A 20,850-nucleotide genomic window follows, 5' to 3' on the forward strand; every position below is an offset into this window, starting at 1 on the left:
TCTGCTTTTTCCAGTAACCCTTGATCCCCTTACCAATCAAGAAGCTATCTATCTCTGTCTTAAATGCACTCAATGACTTGGCCTCCACAACCTTCTATGACAATGAATTCCACAGACTCATTACCCTCTAGCTGAAGGAATTTCTTTCCATCTCAGTTCTAAAGTGTTGTCCCTTAACTCCGAGGCTGTGCCCTCGGGTCCTAATCTCTCCGATTAATGGAAACTTCTTCCCCATGTCCACTCTATCCAGGCCTTTCAATATTCTGTGAGTTTCAATGAGATCCACCCTCATCCTTTGAAACTCCTGTAGGTAGGGACGCTTCACTTGTGCATTGCCAAGTAGCCGTTTACAAAATGGTACTGGGGAAATGGGCTTTTGCACTTCTCTGTTCTTGGGCAAATGGTGTTTGCTATGGGAGGGAGATAGCAGAAGAAGAGGTTAGAGCATTTTTTCAATAATTGTGATTATTCAATGCATGTCTGGTACTAATGTTGTAGGCAGGACACCTATCTTGTGCGAAGCATCCTTGCAATTTGTATAAATTCAGAAGTTCAGTCTAGTGAGCAGGACTGTGTTATCTCCAGTAACAAGGGTATCTGCAGAGTATTGATGTTCCTTGTTGGAGCTGGCTCATTTTCAACTAGTGTAAAAGACAGTGACCAAAATTGTTTTCTGTGGACTGGTCAATTTTTTTCCCTGCCTATAAAGATGGAGCTCCATCAAGATTCACTCTCTGTTCTTTGCTCTTACTAATACTTACATGGAAATTAAAGGTTACCTGACAAAACTGCAAACTGTAAACACCCATGGATGTCATTTCTCCATCAAACACACCTTATAGTAGAAGATTTGTACTACCCGTATATTCAAAACAAAGAGCATGTTTCTATCCCAGTGTAGCAATAAAGAGGGCATCATTAACAAAGTAAGAAGTTTCACAACACCAGGTTAAAGTCCTACAAATTTATTTGGTAGCAAACGCCACTAGCTTTCGGAGTGCTGCTCCTTTCATCAGCGCTCCAAAAGCCAATGGCGTTTGCTACCAAATAAATCTGTTGGACTTTAACCTGGTGTTGTGAGACTTCTTACTGTGTTTATCTCAGCCCAATGCCGGCATCTCCACATCATCATTAACAATCACAGCAACTAGAAACGATTACATGTGAGGAAATAGACTGGATAGGGATGACAGAAAGATAAATGATTACGTATAGCAAAGTAAGTTGATAAGGACATAAAGAATGAGACTAAAGTATTGGGTTAAATTCACGAGTAATAGGATACAGAAGGATGAAGATAATATCGAACCTTGGTTAGATTAAACTTGAAGTACTGTGTGCGGTTCTGGTCTCCATGCCATGAATTGAGAAGATGTAACTACCCAGGAAGGATTGAGCAGGTTGTGGCTATTTTACCTGAAAACAAGGTGACAAAGAGGAAACCAAATAAAGATCTTTAACATTATTGAGGGATTCCATGGGGTGGACATAGCAAAATTGTTTCCACTTGTGGGTAAATGCAGAACAGTAAGTGTTAATCACACACAAGTCAAAACCAAGGGACAGAGGAGTTCTTCGTCGAGAGAATTTATCAAGTTGGTCAATCTCACAACTCTCTTCCCATTTCCCCCAGTGTCTCAGCTATCCCCTATTTTAATATAGAACAAATAATCAATAAACTAATAAGCAGGGGTGATGGCCCCTGGTGATTCCCTATTCATTTGTGTTCAAAGACAATGAATATCAATCATCCGTTTCTCTTGAATTTAGCAATGTAATTGACAAGACATTAACATGGGGATAAGGTGCTATAACACCGAGGTCAAATTAAATAAATAATTTAAGAGAATTTGTTTTTACACAAAGCAGCGAGGCTATAGAACTCACTATCAAATGGAGTGGCTGAATCAGATGGTATTCGATGCCTTTTCAGAGAGGTTTCATGGATATGTGAGGGGGGAGAGAATACAGTCAGCATGGGACAAGTTTTGTATGGAATATAAACACCAACATAGATGAGTGTGTCTGAATGACCTGATCCTGTGCAGTAGATTCGATGTAAATGTTGAAAGTTGTATGTTATCGTGCTTTTATAAGTAATTTTTTGCAATAGGTCTTCACCTCTATGTTTTGAATAAAGATGATCAATTGCTGTTGAATTATAATCCCCTTTCCCATGCTTTCCAGAATTACCCCTCATAATTATCCTTCATAAATTATTTGCAAAAAGGGATGAGTCCACTGCAACATGGAGTCAGCCCACTGCATAATAGGTTTACCATTGTCTAATGGCCTCTTTTTCTTTAATATTGCTTCTTTGGATTAACAAACTGCAGAAGTTTACCCGATACATTTCTACTGGATTGAAAAAGACAGGCACCAGCTTCATCAAGGACTAAATGGACACTGTTGTGACCTCCTTCATGTTTCTGCCCCTCCAAAACCCTTTGCAGGCTCCTATCCTGATCCCTCAGAGCTCCAGCCAAGCTCTCAGTCACCGGTGGAGTAATGGTATTGCTGTTATATTAGCAAGCCAGAGACCCCAGGCAAGACCTCGGGATTCGGGTTCAAATCCCACCAGGGCAGATGGTGAAATTTGAATTCGATAAAAATCTGGAATTCAAAGCTTAATGATAACCATGAAACCAGGGCAGCATAGTGGTACAGTGGTTAGCAATGCTGCTTCACGGTACCAGGGACCTGGGTTTGATTCCCAGCTTGGGTCACTGTCTGTGTAGAATCTTCACATTCTCTCCGTGACTCCATGGGTTTCCACCGGGTGCTCCAGTTTCCTCCCACAGGCGAAAGACATGCTGGTTAGCTGAATTGGCTATGCTAAACTCTCCCTCAGTGTTCCCAAACAGGTGCTGGAATGTGTCCACTCGGGGATTTTCACAGTAAACTGGTGATAGTGTAAGCCTACTTGTGACATGAATGAATAAACTTTACTTTTACCTTTGAAAGTCCACAGGAGATGGGAACATGCTAGGTATTCAACGATAAGCCCTCCATTGCTGGGTTAATCACCCATTTCCCTCAAGCGGAAAGGGTTGAGATTCAGTCCTAATCGTGACTGCATCATAATAATCTTGTAAAAAGATTTCAGCTCCAGCTTCATTCATATTTTCCAGTGCTGATCATTAAATAGCAGTCTGGAATCTTGTTAATCCTTCCCTTCTTAAAACAGGGTTCGAAGGCCCAATCACAGTGATTCCAAAGGTCAACTTAAATCAAGGCTCATTACAGAGTGTGACTAATCTGAAGGATGCAGTAACTCAGTTTCATCCCTCTTGTTTTCTCTTTCCTTTCAGGGGGTGCAACATTCATCTTTCCAAATGCAGCAGTTTATCCGGAACCTTCCCAGAGACTCACAGTGAGACCAGGTAGGAATAAACAAGGTCAACAGAACCGGCCAGAGGCCTCCGGCTATAACTAATCGGTGTTCACATTTATTATGTGAGTTTTAATGAGAGCCAGCTAACTCATACATGCAGAATAAAACTTCCTTACTACAGAGAGAATGCAGCAAATGTTTACCAGGCTGTTCCCTGGGGGATGGTAGGCCTGTCATATGAGGATAGACTAAGTCGGTTAGGATGATATTCACTGGAGTTTAGAAGAGTGAGAGGGAATCTCATAGAAGCTTATTAAATTCTAACTGGGTTAGACAGGGTAGATTAAGAAAGAATGGGGGTGATTCTCCCAAAAGTGCTAAATTTGCGAGAAAACTTGTCTAGATCACACCTGTTTTTTCAGTGTGTCTTCAGACCTGAATCTCCCCACTCTGTGCAATGCAGAGGTCATAATCAAGAATCTCATTAAAAATCCAGGGTGGCGGGGCCTAATCGCACTGGAGTTTGACAGTTCTGGAACTCAGCTCGATCACTGGCCAGCCTGGGATCCCTGCAGTGCTGCCCCTCCACCCCGCACCCCCCTCACCTCCCCCCCCCCATGGCCCGACCATTATCCCCATGACAATTCCCAGATCAGCCCTCATCCAGGAGCATCCCAATGCCCAACCCAGCCCCCCAGCAGTGGCAATGCTCCCCACCACCCCACTGATCTACCCCCGGCAGAACAACTCCCCCGGAAGCAGAACACCCCCAACAGGAGACGGAACCCCCCAGCAGGGCACCCACCCCCAGTCTGCCCCAATCACTGACATCACTGCAATCCAGACCATCCCCATGCAGAGTGGCAGCGATCACCCCTAGGCCCCGCCCACAGTAGAGCCCCACTTGGCACTGCCCAATGCCCGATGGGCAGTGCCAAGGTATCTCTGAGCATGAGCACTTTACTCTTTGGACACTGCCAGGAGGCCCATGCCCAAGGGGGACCATCCCCCGCCACACAACCCCCTGAGTGGCCCTGATTGCCCTCCCTTCACTCTGGCGGGGTCTCCTGCTAGTTCCCCGAACATAGAGAGCTCCTCTAAACCCAGCTGGAGGGAAACACTGACGGGGTGGGAAATGCTACCAGGCCCGGCAAGTTCCGTGCTGGGCCCAATAATGACATTTAAAACAGATTTAAAATACATTTAAAACAGATTAAAATCACTAACCTCCCTTCCCACCGGTTTCCAGCATGGTCCCGACTGTGTCTGTTCCCTGGCTCTGGGAGATGCGCATGCATCGGGAATGTATGTGCGAATCCCGTGAAATCGCCGATATGCAATTCTCCCAACCCGACCCGTCAGAAGATTTGCAGGTCTCGATGGCAGAATTGCCTCCAATGTTTCTGATGGTGGGGGAATCCAGAACTAGCGGTCATAGTTTGAGGATAAGGGATAAACTTTTTAGAACTGAGGTGAGGAGAAATTTCTTCACCCAGAGAGTGGTGAATATGTGGAATTCACTACCACAGGATGTAGTTCAGGCCAAAACGTTGCCTGATTTCAAGAAAAAATTAGATATAACTCTTGGAGCTAAAGGGATCAAAGGAAGCAGGGTGGGGGGGGGGGGATCGCTGTGGGGGTGGCATCAGGATATTGAATTTGACAAACAGTGTGATAAAAAATGAATGGTGGATCAGGCTCAAAGGGCCAAATGGCCTACTCCTGCTTCTAGTTTCAATGATTCTATGTTTCATTGCACCATTGGTGACTAAATCTTTTATTCTCTCAGCTAATCTCTGAAATTCATTTTCTCAATCTTTATGCCTCCCTATCACTCTCTCTCTCTCCTTATCTAGCATTTTGACCAAGTTTTTGGTCAGCTGACCTAATTCCTAGGCGACTGTGTGTCAATGTCAGATATTTGCTCCTGCTGAAGGCACTATATAAATGCAAGTTTTTATTGTTAAATGAAAGCAGGACTTGAAGAAGAAAATCATCTCATATTTGATTCTCACGCTTCATACAATGCAACCACTCAGTTTCTCTGAGGTTTTTGTCAGTTTGGGCCTGACCAGTTACTGGCTGGCAACTTTTTATAAAATCCTACCATGGGACATGGCCATCATTGGCAAGGCCCGCACATGTTGTCCATCTCAACTTGCCTTTGAACTGAGTGACATGCTCGGCCATTTCAGAGGGCAGTTAAGAGCCAACCGCATTGCTGTGGCTCTGGAGCCACATTTAGGTAAAGGTGCACATTTCCTTCCCAAAAGGACATCAATGTGGCAAAAGTGCAGAGCCATTATAGGCTAAAAGATTTGCTTGATCTTTGGTTGATACTCTGTTCTCTGGTCTTAGTCAAGCTTCTGATTAGGGTTCAGTAATTGACCTCTGCATCCGTGGGTTCAAAGGGCAGAGAATGGGGTGGTGGACAAGGGGGGATGCAGGCTGAGGGGATGGTGGAAGTTAACTGGCATTCCTCATTGTTATTCAGTGACCCTTGATGGCAAATGGATGTGCTGATGTTAAGATGTCAAACAAGGTTGCACCTGGCTGTGATGCTCTACATAGTTGTATAGTTCACTCTTAACGTTAGGTGAGGCAGTAGCCTAGTGGTATTATCACTAGACTATTAATGTAGGAACTCAGTTAATGTTTTGGGCATCTGAGTTCGAGTCCCACCATGGCAGATAATGAAATTTGAGTTCAATAAAAGAAATCTGGAATTAAGAATCTAATGATGATCATGAAACAGATTGTCAGGAAAAACCACCTGGTTCAGTAATGTCACTTAGGGAAGGAGATCTACCATCTTTACCTGGTCTGGCCTACATGTAACTCCAGAGTCACAGCAACGTGGTTGGCTTTCAACTATCCTCGGACAACTAGGGATGGGCAATAAATGCTGGCTAGCCAGTGACTCCCATGTCCCATGAAGGAATAAAAGTAAAATGTACCTGAAGAGTGGTTATTTGGGGGAAGGGCTAAGGGAGGCTACCGTCTCTGGCAGAGGAGAAAACTGATTTAAATAGGATTCTAGGAATTCAGTAAAGGGTAAAAACTGGAAGCTCCAATAACGAGGGGAATTCCTTAACTGGAAACAGTTAAAACCAACAGCAATTTTATTTCTCTGTCGGGTGGGATCGGAGTCTGATTGCAACACCAGCCGCCCACATTTTTATTCCATAAAAGAATAACCCAGATGTGTTTTCTTAACACCAGATGTCTCGGACTATCAGCGGGCTGAGTGTTCAGCAGTGGTCTGGTGGTCTGCAAGCCAGTCTGTCAGATTGCTTTTTAATTGGTGAGCATTTCATTCATTCTGCTTTCTATTTTTAGATCTGGCTTACGAAGCGACCAGACGATCAGGGTGGACAAGTCATCCTGGAGTCCCGCCAAAGGGTAACACTTCTACTTTACTGTAACATTGCTCAGAGAGGATCTTTGTTCTTGTAAGATAATGAAATGAGGTTGTAGAAGGCAAAGCTTTTGGTAAAACCTGTGCTCATCCAGGTTAATACTGGGAAATGGATCTCTGCCAGTGCATTTCAAATCAAAATATTGAAATGACAGTCGTAGGGTCAGAGAAAGGTTACAGCATGGAAACAGGCCCTTCAGCCCAACTTGTCTATGCCATCCTTCTTTGTTAACCACTAAGCTCGTCCCAATCGCTCGTGTTTGTCCCATATCCCTCTATACCCACCTTGCCCATATAATTATCTAAATGCTTTTTAAAAGCCAGAATTGTACCTGCCTCTACCACTATCTCTGGCAGCTTGCTTCAGACACTCATCACCCTCTGAGTGAAAAAATTGCCCCTCTGGACCATTTTGTATCTCTCCCCTCTCAGAGGGCTCCTCGCTCTGCAACTGGATCCCAAACTTCCTAACTCACAATCAGTAAGGACAGGCAACAACACGTCCTCCATGATCATCCTCAACAGCAGTGCCCCGCAAGTATGTGTTCTCAGCCCCCTATTATACTCATTTTACACCTATGACTGTGTGGCCAAATTTCCCTCCAATTTGATTTTCAAATTTGCTGACGATACCACTGTAGTGGGTCGGATTTCAAACAATGACGAGACAGAGCACAGGAATGAGATAGAGAATCTTTTGAACTGGTGCGGCGACAATAATCACTCCCTCAATGTCAACAAAATGAAGGAGTTTGTCATTGATTTCAGGAAGTGTAAAGGAGAACATACCCTGTCTATATAATGGGGACGAAGTAGAAAGGGTCAAGAGCTTCAAGTTGTTAAGTTTCCAGATTACCAACACTATAGTTAAGAAAGCCCAACAACGCCTCTGCTTTCTCAGAAGACTAAGGAAATTTGGCATGTCAGCTATGACTCTGGCTAACTTTTTACAGCTGCACCATAGAAAGCATTCTTTCTGGGTTGTATCACAGTTTGGTATGGTTCCTGCTCTACCCAAGACTGCAAGAAATTACAAAAGGTTGTGAATGTAGCCCAATCCATCCCGCAAACCAGCTTCCCATTCATTGACTCTGTCTACATTTCCCGCTGCCTCAGCAAAGCAACCAGCATAATTAAAGACCCCATGCACCCCGGACATTCTCTTTTCCACTTCCTTCCATCAGGAAAAATTTACAAAAGTCTGAGGTCGCATACCAACCGACTCAAGAACAGTTTCTTCCCGTCAGACTTATGAATGGACTTACCTTGCGTTAAGTTGATCTTTGTCTACACCTTAGCTCTGACTGTAACACTACATTCTGCACTCTCTCGTTTCCTTCTCTATGAATGGTATGCTTTGTCTGTACAGCGCGCAAGAAACAATACTTTTCACTGTATGTTAATACATGTAACAATAATAAATAAAATCAAAGTCACCTTAATTCTAAGCCCTCTAGTTTTAGACTCCGCTACCTTTGGGAAAAGATATTGACAATCTACCTTATCAATGCCCCTCGTTATTTTATAGACCTCTATAAGATCACCCCTAAGTCTCCTATGCTCCAGGGAAAAAAGTCCCAATCTATCCAGCCTCTCCTTATAACTCAAACCATCAAGTTCCGGTAGCATCCTGGTAAATATTTTCTGCACTCTTTCTAGTTTAATAATATCCTTTTTATAATAGGCTGACCAGAACTGTACACAGTATTCTAAATGTGGCCTTATTAATGTCTTGTACAACTTCAACAAGATGTATCAATTCCTGTATTAAGTGCTCTGACCAATGAAACCAAGCATGCCGAATACCTTCTTCACCACTCTGTCCACCAATGACTCCACTTTCAACGAATTATGAACCTGTACCCATAGATCTCTTTGTTCTATAACTCTCCCCAACACCCAACCATTAACTGAGTAAGTCCTGCCCTGGTTCGAACTACTAAACACATAGTAAAGCTCCTTCTGCTCTCTCTTATCAATGTACCTTAGCCTCAATCTTATAAAAATGCCCTATTACTGCAGTGTTGTGATTTTTTTTCTAAGTTTCATTAGTCAATTCATTAATGGGTGTCTCTGGCCAATCAAACATTTACTGTTCTTCCCTAATTTCCCTTGAGAGGTAATGATGAACCATCTTTTCTAGAAGAAGCATAATTTGGGTTGTGAAGGTTATTCCCAGCTGCTATTAGAAATACAGGAATTTAGGAGGAGGAGTTGACCAGTAAACCTGTCAAGTCTGCTCCACCATTCAAAAGCTCATTGTTAATCTGTGACCTAACTCCATATACCCACCTTTGCCCCTTGTTCCTTCATACCTCTGGGGAAAGAAATCTATTAAAGAATCAACAATTAATCCAATATCGATTGGCATTTGAGGGAGAGAGTCCTAAACATGGGTTTGGGAGATTGCAGGAGGCTTGGAAATTTCGTAGAATCATAAAATCCTACAGTGCAAAAGGAGGCCATTTGCCCATCGAGTCTGCACTGACCACAATCCCACCCATCCCCATAACCCCATGCATTTACCCTATCTAGTCCCCCGACATTAAGGCACAATTTAGCATGGCCAATCTTTGCACTGTGGAAGGAAACTGGAGCACCTGGAGGAATCCCATGGGGGAAAATGTGCAAACTCCATACAGACAGTGACCCAAGCTGGGAATCGAACCTAGATACCTGGCGTTGTGAGGCAGCAGTGCTAACCACTGGGCCAGTGTGCTGCCAATTTGCTACAATGCACCTTGTAAATGATAAATATTGCAGCCACATTGTGCTGATGGTGGAGGGATTGAATGTCTAAGGTGGTAGATGAGGTGCTGATCAACTGAGCTGCTTAGTCCTGTATGGTTCTCTGAGTGTTGTTGGAGCAGCACTAATCTTGGAAATGGAGAGTTTATACTCATGCTCCTGACTTGTGCTTTGTAGATATTGGACAAGATTTGGAGAGTCACTGACCTACTCTGTAGTCCCAGTGTTTCTATGGATGGTTCAGTTAAATTTCCACTCAGTGTGAATCCAAACCAGTGATGATGGATGATAGTTATCTAGTATCACTAATATCACTAATATTTATCAAGGGGTGGTGGTTAGTCTCTTTTTACTTTGAGATGGAGATGGCCATTGCCTGGCACTTTACAAGGCACTGAATGTCCTTGCTGCACATGGGAACAAACAGCTTCGCTGTCCGCACAATTGCAAATGGAACTGAACAATATGCAGCTATCAAGCCGAGGGACGAGCTTGCTACCGATCATTCAAAATGGCTGCAACTTGTCCATCAAGCTGCATTTCCCTGAATGTCACAACCTCAAAATGATGAGGCAGAGCGAGTGAAGGAAAGGATAAGGAACAAATCCTGTGTCCCAGACCCCACTTCCTCATGGGACATCCTACCTCATGTGGCTAAAGATCTGTGGGTTGAGGGTTGGCCTCCTCAGTCACATGATGGCCCATGGCAGAAACCTGCGAACCATGCAGACATCTTCCTTGAATCAAGTGACAATGATGATGACAACAATCCGCAGTGTGACTTCACAATGGAAGAAAGGACATTTCTGAAGCACCTCCAGATGTTTGGGCCTAGGACACTGCCCTGAGGAACTCCTGCATTGATATCCTGGGGCTGAGGTGATTGACCTCCAAGAACCACCTTCCTTTGTACTAGGTATGAAAAAAAAATACATTTATATAGATGCAAGTCTTTCTTTCGCCTACTACATATGACTTCAGCCTGTGGAGAATTTTTCCCTTGATTCTGATTCACTTCAATTTTATGAGGCCTTCACATTCCATTCAATGTTGTCTTGATGTCTAGGAGGGTCATGCTCACCTCATCAGTTCTATATTCCATGTTTGTAATGAGGGCCAGGAAGTTATATGTGAAGACCTTGGGCATGCGTCCTGACATCATCACGCACCCCTTGATAAACACCTCGCTTGTTGGATGCGCACAGCAGTCGGAGGCACAACCACTGACAATTGAGCCAGCAATTAAGTCCATGAAGGATTCACTTGAAAGTGATTTTAGACGGTCTGTCCACCTTTACATTGGCAAGCAGTTTTCATGACAACCTCGATCCCGGGCAGAATGAAATGTCCGGGGTGAAATACAGCAAAAAAAAGATGCCTTGGGACTGATGATTTTGAGTTCTGATGTCAGGTGTTTGAATGTGTTACACAGACACAGTTTGCTGCAGTTTGTAAAAACTCATTTAATGTGCACAGGTCTCTGGCTCCCTGAGGCAACTCCACAGCCTGCCTGCCCACCCAGCCCTCCCCCACAGCACCCCACACCACCACCACCCCCTTGCCCAGCAATGCCAAGCTTTTCTCAGTATGTGTTTCATGCCAGCTGCCTGCTAGTTGGCAGCCATCATGAAATCGCGCTTGGGTTCCCTTCTTATCCAATATTCTCAGCAAATTCTTTCTATCAGATGAGTCACATAAGAGGCAAGAGTAGGCCGTTCAGCCCCTCAAGCCTACTCTGTCATTTAATAAAATCTGATAGTCACCTGAATCTCGCCTACCTACAATAACCTATCACCCCCTTGCTAACCAAGAATCTATCCACCTCTGCCTTGAAAATATCCAAACATTCTGCATCCACCACCTTTTCAGGAAGAGAATTTCAAAGACTCACGGCCATCTGCGTGAGAAGAATTTCACCTCATTTCTATTTTGAGTGGGCAACCCCTTTTGTTTTAAAACAGTGATCCAGGTCCTTGATTCTCCAACAAGAAGAAACATCCTCCTCACACCCACCCGGTCAATATCCCTCAGGTTCTTCGAAGTGAATCGATTAGCTGAACTGTATCTCAGTCATACCAGGGACCTCAGGAGGAGGCTGGGTGGATCACTCACTTCGTGTTTCCAGCTGACTATTGTTGCAAACCCTTGTTTCTCACACACATATGCTCAGCTCCTCCATCATCATGTTCATAGAGCCTCCTCCTCCCATTAGTTGTTTAACGGTCCACCTGTGGCAGGTACGGTGCCTCACAACACCAGGGATCCAGGTTCAATTCCAGGTCACCATGCAGAACCTGCATATTCTCCCTGTGTCTGCATGGGTTTCCTCTGGGTGCTCTGGTTTCCTCCCACTGTCCCAAATATGTGTTGGTTAAGGTGCATTGACCATGCTAGATTCTCCCTCAGCATACCCAAACAGCGCCAGAGTGTAGCGACTAGGGATTTTCACAGTAACTTCATTGCAGTGTTAATGTAAGCCTACTTAGGACATGAACGAATAAATTTTACTTTTACCTCCGAAGGATCTTAGCAGGTGGGAACATGTTGGGTATTCAATGATAAGCCCGCTATTGAAGATTTAATCACCCATTCCCCTCAAGTGGAAAGGGTTAACATTCAGTCCTAATCATGACTGCATCATAATCTTGTAAAAAGCTTTCAGCTCCAATTTAAGCAGAAAAAACTAAGATCAGTTGTTCTCAGGAAATGTCCTTTTTGACTTCATTTTCTTCTTCGATTCCTCTACAGGAACTGCTTCATCTTCCTCAAATGTAACAAAAGTGGAAGACCAACCTCGTCACCAGATAGGTAATTGCAATTTCGGACTTAAATAATGCTGCTTACCTCCTTGATTTGATTTATTGTTGATCCATGTGTTAGTATACAGTGAAAAGTATTGTTTCTTGTGCGCTATACAGACAAAGCATACCGTACAAAAGGAAGGAAAGGAGAGAGTGCAGAATGTAAGCATAGAACGAGAGTAATAGATAGAATTAGAAGGTATGCTGGGCACAGCTTGCGAGAAGGCACCACGCTCCAATGCCATCTTGGATATTCACATGTGAGTAACCCAAGTTTGAAATCACTGAAAATGACTAAAAATGACTCAATGAAACCATCTGCTAGTTTCATTCATGTACATTAATCCATTAGTAAACATTAAAATCTTTTAAAAGCTGACCCCTTTTGTCAGTTTGTCTGACCTCAATCTGCAACCAACTGCAAATACGTGCAAGCAGAGGAAATTCTTCATTCTCACTGTGATCTGGGGTCTTGTCCAGTTTCAACAAACAGATTGTTAAACTGTTATGCAATTTATGTCTCAAACTGTCCAATCGTTTACACTGGTTCAGCCAATTTCATTCAGATTACAGTGATAAAACTAGCACAAACAATCTAGGTAATCAAGCTGTTAGAAAATGTTATACAAATCAGAAGCACATCATTAGACTAAGACAAGAAGACTGAGGTAATGGAAGCAGAACAATGCACCAGTAACGTCTGTAGCTCGTAAGCTAATATGCAAATACGGAACCATACACACCAGAATATCTTATTGTCACTTTCCAATCTGTATGGAGTTGGATCATTTGAGCCATCATGGTGTTTGGGAAAAATAAAACACCTGAATTTACATACTTTCACATCCTCTGACTATCTCAAAATGCTTCCCATCCGTGATTAAGTTGGTAACACATTGATCTCTAAATCAGAAGATTCCAGGTTCAAGCCCCATGCCAGGGTTTTAGCACAAAAATCAAGTCCAACGTTGCAATGCAGTATTAAAGTGTTGCATTCTCGGAGATGTCATCTTTTGGACAAGACATTAAAACGAGTCCCAATTGCCTGCTCAGGAGGGTGCAAAAGATCCCATAGCACTATTTCAAAGAAAAGCAAGGTAGTTATCCTCAGTTGCCCAGTCAATATTCAATCAACGTCACAAAAAGCATTTTAACTGGTTATTAACATGTTTCCTGTAGTACAATAGTGACTTAATTTCAAAAATTATATCATTGGTTGTTGAGTTATTTGAGATATCGAGTGGTCATGAAAAGTGCCATATAAATGCAAGTCTTTCTCTTTAGTCTAATGGATTATTGAAATCACTATTATTATGGGGCCAAAAATAGTGGCCAATCTGCATATCTTCAGAGTTCAGTTAACAGATAATTGATTGAATGATTTTAATTGGAAGGTGGCAGATATAATATTCAATAATATGGGCCTTTGGCTGGGTTCTTTGAGTAAACCTTGGATTCACACAACCAACACTTAAAGGTCTTTCCCTTCTGCCATCTTAGAATCATAGACTCCCTACAGTGCAGAAAGAGTCCATTCAGCCCATTGAGCCTGTACCGACAACAATCCCACCCAGTTTCCGTAACCCATACGTTTACTCTGCTAATCCCCATGCTGTTGATTTGTATGCAATGGTTTGAATAGTCTCTTCAAATTGAGCTCATTTTTAGGGAGTAAAAGCAACAGCAGACATAGAACATGGAAAAGTACATCACAGGAACAGGTCTTTTGACCCTGCAAGCCCGTGCCGATCATGATGCCCTAACTAGACTAAAATAAAACATTCTACCCTTACTTGGTCTGTATCCCTCTATTCCCTCCCCAGGGTGGCACAGAAGTTAGCACAGCTGCCTCACAGTGCCAGGGACACGGATTCAATTCCCGGCTTGGGTCATTGTCTGTGTGGAGTTTGCACATTCTCCTCATGTTTATGTGGGTTTCCGCTGGATGCTCCAATTTCCTTATCAGTCCAAAGATGTGCAGGTTAAGTGGATTGACCATGCTAAATTCTCCTTCAGTGCCTAAACAGGAGTGTGGCGACTAGGGGATTTTCATAGTAACTTCATTGCAGTGTGAATGTAAGTCTACTTGTGACTGATAAATAAACTTTAACTTTAACTTTATTTTATTCACATATCCATTCAGATGCCTCTTAAATATTGCTGATGTGCGTATTTTAAAAGTGTTAAATATTCATAGAATCCCTATACTGCAGAAGGAGGTCATTCGGCCCATTAAGTCTGTACTGACCTCAATCCCACCCAGGGTCTTTCCCCATAACCCCATGCTTTTACCCTGCTAATCCTTCTGACACTACGGTCAATTTAGCATGGCCAATCAACCTAACCTGCACATCTTTGGACTATGGACAGAACTGGAGCACTGGAACAAAACCCACACAGAAATGGGGAGAAAGTGCAAATTCCACACAGACAGTGACCTGAGGCTGGGTCGCACTTAATTTAACTAAGAGACTGTCTAGTGGTCATGAATAGAACTATTAAGCGGCTCCGTTTCTCTCAATTTTGGTGATTTCAAACCTGGCTACTCACAGGAATTGACCAGAAACTTAGTCAGAATCCCCAGACTTTGTGATAGACCCATTTTCAGCTACTCCAGTACAACTGTTTCAGATTACCATTCCAAAATATGTTTGTGAATATTTTTTAGTTCAAAGAAAGAAACAACAAACAATTATTCTCTCGTACACTGCCAGATTGCGTTGGATCAAGGCAGATATTGGGCGAGATTCTCCAATCTCCTCCGTGGCCACCCCACTGCAAGTGGAAACAGAAGATTTGGCATTCCAGCAAAAAATTATTCACTTCCAGCTGCACCGGAGAATCCCAGGCGTGAATGAGGGTGGAGCGATAGTATTTACAATTGTGTAAATGAGTTTGAGTGGGAACCTGAACAATGGGACTTGAATAGAAACTAGAAGAAGGAGTAGGCCTTTCAGCCCTTCGAGCCTGCTCCGCCATTCATTATGATTATGACTGATCATCAAATTCAATATCCTGATCCTCCCTAATCCGTTGATTCCTTTAGCCCCTGAAGTTGCACAATGTTTTGGCCTCAACTACTTGCCATTGTAGTTGCTCCATGCATTCACCACCCTCTGGGTGAAGAAATTTCTCCTCACCTCAATCCTAAGAATAGAAACAAAAATTTACACTGAGAGTGGGCTGCCCACACGCTGCATCAATTCTAGGGGTCAGCCCATTCCCATTTAGCCAACTACCACCACCACCACCACCGCCCCCCCCCCCCCACCCCCACTCCCCAGCCCATCCCCATTTGATATTGTGGGAAATAGTCCATTAATGAGTCTGAAGCATAACCTCTATTCAGCCCCAAGAGGACATCTTGCCTCACAGTGCTGTCAGCCAATCAAAGGCTGGCAGCTTTGTACAGGGGCAACATCAAGCAGGAGCTGTGGTCACTGCTGGTACGCCAAGAAGGTGATGTTCAAGTGATAGACCTGGACATCTCATTGAGCCAATCTAACACGACCTAGGTTGAGGGAGCCTTTTGGACCAAGAAGAGGATGAATGTGGGGAGGTTAAACTGTAAAGGGGAGGAGGGTTGGTTTTCAGTTCACACAGAGGGCTGGAAAGGAGCCAACCCCTCCTCCCATCACACCTTGTCCCCATCCTCTCCTGCCCTACTTTCCCCTCCCCCTCTCTCCACCCTTCCCTGTCCTCGCCCCTCTCCCTCTTCCCCACACCCCTCCGCCCAGCCCCATCACTTTCACTGACCAGTTGCCCACAAAGTTAAACTGACAAGCAACACACTGGACACCGATCCCTCTCTCTCCCCATCCATTGTGTCGGAATAGCAGTGGGATAAGACATGAATTGCCCATTGCCATCTAAGGGCTTCAAGTAGTGGATGATCCTTCTAAAAGTTCCCCAGCCATCTATAAGATTGTGTGTGTGTGTGTGTGTGTGTGTGTGTGTGTGTGTGTGTGTGTGTGTGTGTGTGTGTGTGTGTGTGTGTATCTGTCTGTCTGTGTGCGTGTGGTGGTGGCAGATGGACTGACAATGGGTACCATACCCTAGTTGGCATGATGCCCAAGAGCCTAGAATCCAGCTACCTGTTTTCCTGTCCACAAGTAGGCTGTAAAACTCAGCTTTCAATTTTGCTTGGGGAAACGAATATAAATTCAAGCTCAAGATGCCCCAAATTGACAATTGCACTCAAAATGAAAATGTTAACGTCTATCTTCTCCATTAAAGGAGTAAAGAGACAATTGCTACACAAACACATCAAGCGTGTGACCACCATGATGAACCATCATCATTTTATTTACCTCATTTTTTTCCCCTGCTTCCTAGAAGTTTATAGTACAAACAGTGATCTGACCCTGTTTCTATGGCAGATCTCCAGCATTTGCAGTATTTTACTTTTATTTAAGCATCAGGTCATACTTGGATGAATTAAATTGTGCCTGCCATGTGCCTGCCCATTCCCAGTAAAAAGTCTGCCCATTCCACCAGCCTATGATTTGACGTCTATCACTATCCTCACAGTTCACACACTTGTTTGGTGCAAAGGGCACTAAGATTGTCTGTAGTGCCCTGACTGCTGCCTTCGTTGATATTAAGTAGCTCACTCCTTCTACCTGTCTGGTCTGGATGGCTGAGCATCAGACCATGAAGATACATTAAAGCATTGGATCACCAGAAAAGCAGAGATGAATATTACAATTCTAAAGTCTTCATAAACTGGAATAAACTTACTTAAAAAGTTGCAGAAACCAGGGCATCTGAGGTCAATATGTTAATAGTTATTCTGATTTTAACAGATCCTTATCAAATTCTTGGCCCTACAAGTAGCCGTCTTGCAAATCCAGGTATGTTGAATTTAGCAGTAGTAAAAAGCAGTTTTAACAGAAGTTTAATAATGATTGTGTTGCTTGATTAAAATATCTTCTTTCGCTCTTTTTCCTTACTGCACTATCAAGATCGTCTGTCCCATCATATTTTCTCCCTAGCACTATGGAATTCCTTACCTCTCGACCTTCTTCCTGCTACCAAGCCTTCTTGATGTATTTCATTTTTCTGGTTAACCTATATCAACCTCTGTAGCGTCCTGCACTCTAGCCCTTAGCACTCACCTGCATCTCTCAATTCAAATAAATCCTTTTGGGAGCACATTGATGTAACACAGTTCTTTACTCCACTCCAGGAAGTGGGCAGATTCAGCTGTGGCAGTTCCTGCTGGAGCTCCTGTCTGATAGCTCCAACGCCAACTGCATTACCTGGGAGGGGACGAATGGAGAGTTCAAAATGACGGACCCCGACGAGGTGGCCAGACGTTGGGGAGAGAGGAAGAGCAAGCCCAACATGAACTACGACAAGCTGAGCAGGGCCTTGCGTTACTACTACGACAAGAACATCATGACCAAAGTCCACGGCAAGCGCTACGCTTACAAATTTGACTTCCACGGGATTGCACAAGCCCTGCAACCCCATCCCCCCGAGTCCTCCATGTACAAGTACCCAACAGATATCTCATACATGAGTACCTACCACGCGCACCAGCAAAAGGTGAATTTTGTGGCTCCCCACCCTCCCACTCTACCTGTGACATCCTCTAGTTTCTTTGCAGCTCCGAGTCCATACTGGAATTCACCAACTGGAGGCATCTATCCAAATGCCAGACATCCTGCCACCCACATGCCACCTCATCTTGGAACTTACTATTGAACAATGCTCATGTTCTCAATTAAGACTTGGGTTACTGCTCTGGGAATGGAACACTGGGTTAATAACTATGAATTTAAATTGGAAAAAAAAACAAAGTGTAGATTCAAACCGTACTGAAGATGTGATAAGTCTCGAATACTGGATGTGGTAAAACCATGTGTTGACATATAAGAAATAAGCTTGACACGTGTCTATTGAAGACTGGTTAACCGATTAGAGTTGAGTTATTAAAAGACAAGTGCCTTATGGAGAGTGTACAAACTGAAACAAGATTTACAGATTAATTAACTGGTCACTGTTGACAATCAGGAACAAAAACACCAATGTTGGAAAGACAAAGAGTGTTGCATGGAACAAGATATTGAGATAATGGAACTTAAAAAGCAAAGATCGACGCACGGGCAAGAGAAGACAAAACATGTCAGAAATTATGTAAATGTAGAATCTACAAACCAGAGACTTGACGTGTAACATCTCGGATGTTCTTCAGCAGTTAAACTCTTGCTCTCTGAAAAGAAGTATTTATACCTTCTGGAATTTATTTGTTAACAGGATTTATCATCTAAGTATATTAGGAAAAAAAACAAAATTGTGTAAGATCTCTCCAAGACTTGGGAGACTTGGACAATACTGCATGATTTGGTACAATGATTTCTTACTTTGCATGGCTTGAGCCAAGCATTTGGATTTGAGTATGTGCGGAAAGCTACGTGATGGATTAGAAATTAAGCAATGCCTATGAGAAAAGGAGAAATGAATGAGATTGATGAAAAGGAACAAACTGGTGTCTTAAGTGTGCACTTGTTTTTTAAATGGACATGCAAAAAAAGAGGACCGTATCAATTGGATATAAAATGGATTCTCCAGAAAGAGTCACAAACGACATGATCACTGAAATGAAGGGTGAAATAGGAGAAGGGAACAAAAGAGAGATCTGGAGCCAAAACACTTCATCATCTAGTTAAAAAAAAACACATCTCTTAAGAATTGGAAAACTGGGATTGTCTGGAATAATTTCATTTTGAAAAAAACCGGGATCTTGTGAATGTGCTTGATGTAAAACTGATCGGGACCTGAAACTTGGGAGGTTACTCCCATTTTTCTTTATCCTGCACTCCTGTGCCGGGGCGAACCCACCATCAAACCTTTAAGGAGATCTCAAATGCATTTTTTTTTAAACCTAGGCGATCGCCAGATGTGAAGAGTCGCGAACGCTGTGCGTTTGTAAGAAATAAGTATTCAAATCAAGGTTATTTTGCATTTTATATTGTAAACTTATTATGTAACTTATGCATTTATATATTCCTTTGTTTCTGACACTACGAGTTGACCTCGGCCAACCATGGACTCAAAACGGAAAAAGAAAACAAAAAACAGAAAAGAAAGCAAAAAAGAGAAAAAAAACTGATATGCAATTAAACATTGGCCTTGATTTATAACTCTTTTTAATGAAATATGCTTTATGTTTACATATGGAACTCTTAGCACATAGGATGCGATTTATATATGTATTAAAATAAGCCTGGCTTTCATTTCAGAGTTTGTTTTTCACATTGTTACTTATACCTAAACCTAATGGTGAAATTTTCGGTCATGGAAGTTGAAGGGGATTGGGAGATGGGGTGTGTGGGTTCTCGGGAGGCAAGAATCAGTTGAAGGGATGACAACCCTAATTCTGTATTGATAACTGTTTACTTTCCTGACTAATGCAGACTGTCACCTCACTCAAGTTTACATAAAGTACTGTGGATGCTGGAACCTGAAACAAAAACAGAAAAGTGCTGGAAGATCACAGCAGGTCTGACAGCATTTGTGGAGAGAGAATAGAGCCAATGTTTGGAGTCCGGATGACCCTTCAATAAGAGTCACCTAGACTCGAAACATTGGCTCTATTCTCTGTCCAAGGATGCTGCCAGACCTGCTGTGATTTTCCAGCACTTTTCTGTTTTTCTCTCACCTTACTTGATGGGACATTGTCCAAAACAGTTAAGAAAGGCTGAATTGACTCTAAAAACAAATGAATCATTATTTTTCAATGAAATTAGTTTTATCATTATGTAAAATGCCAGATTAACCATTTACGTGAGGTAATTTCTTTCTAGTGGAAACTCATTCCATACTCTGTCTGGATTTTCTGAAATGCTGGTCAAAATCATGCAGCTTTTAACATGCCATTAGGAAACAACGTGAAAATAATAGAGAAAGAAAAAGGAATTTTTTTTTACATTTGTTCATGGCCTGTGAGGCAAAGACAGCATTCATTGCCCATTCCTGAATGCCCTTGAGAAGCTGGTAGTGAGCCTTCTTCTTGAACTGTGGCAATCCACAAGGATTAGGCACACCCAAAATACAATGAGGGGTGGAGTTCCAGGATTTTGACCCAGTGAGAGTAGGGTCAACAGAAGAGGGTGAGTTCTAAAGCTTTCACTGCCTAAGTCCACATAGCCACTGATCTTTCTAATTTGGATGAATAACAATTGGGAAAATGTTCGTGCTACATTAATTTTCTTTTTGAATTTATAGCCCGTGTTTGGGGAGGCGAATATTAATCCAGAAAATTAGCTAATGTTCTGAGGACCCGGACTTGAATCCCGCTACAGCATATGGCGGAATTTGAATTTACTAAAAAAAACCTGGAATTAAGAATCCGATGATGACCATGAAACCATTGTCGATTGTTGGGAAAATGCATCCGGTTCATTAATGTCCTTTAGGGAAGAAAATCTGCCATTCTGGCCTGCATGTGACTTCAGAGCTGCAGCAATATGGTTGATTCTCAACTGCCTTCTGAAATGGCCGTGCAAGGCATTCTGTTGGATCAGTGTTTCAAGAAGGCAGCT

General features: G+C 42.9%; 1 protein-coding gene across 5 annotated transcripts in view; it reads left to right on the forward strand.

Moving 5' to 3' along the window:
- The window catches only part of erg (ETS transcription factor ERG), a 256,496-nt gene extending 236,954 nt beyond the window's left edge, over positions 1-19,542 (forward strand). For all 5 annotated transcript variants that reach the window (XM_080203717.1, XM_080203718.1, XM_080203719.1 and 2 more), the window contains 5 exons: positions 3,312-3,383; positions 6,674-6,736; positions 12,249-12,308; positions 17,107-17,154; positions 17,490-19,542. In XM_080203717.1, coding sequence (XP_080059843.1) covers positions 3,312-3,383; positions 6,674-6,736; positions 12,249-12,308; positions 17,107-17,154; positions 17,490-18,010 — 764 coding nt within the window. In that variant the 3' untranslated portion in view covers positions 18,011-19,542. The remainder of the gene's footprint in view (positions 1-3,311; positions 3,384-6,673; positions 6,737-12,248; positions 12,309-17,106; positions 17,155-17,489) is intronic.
- The last annotated feature ends 1,308 nt before the right edge of the window (positions 19,543-20,850 follow it).

Source organism: Carcharhinus amblyrhynchos, chromosome 15 (genome assembly GCF_965287045.1).
Source record: "Carcharhinus amblyrhynchos chromosome 15, sCarAmb.v2.hapA, whole genome shotgun sequence".
Taxonomy (NCBI): domain Eukaryota; kingdom Metazoa; phylum Chordata; class Chondrichthyes; order Carcharhiniformes; family Carcharhinidae; genus Carcharhinus; species Carcharhinus amblyrhynchos.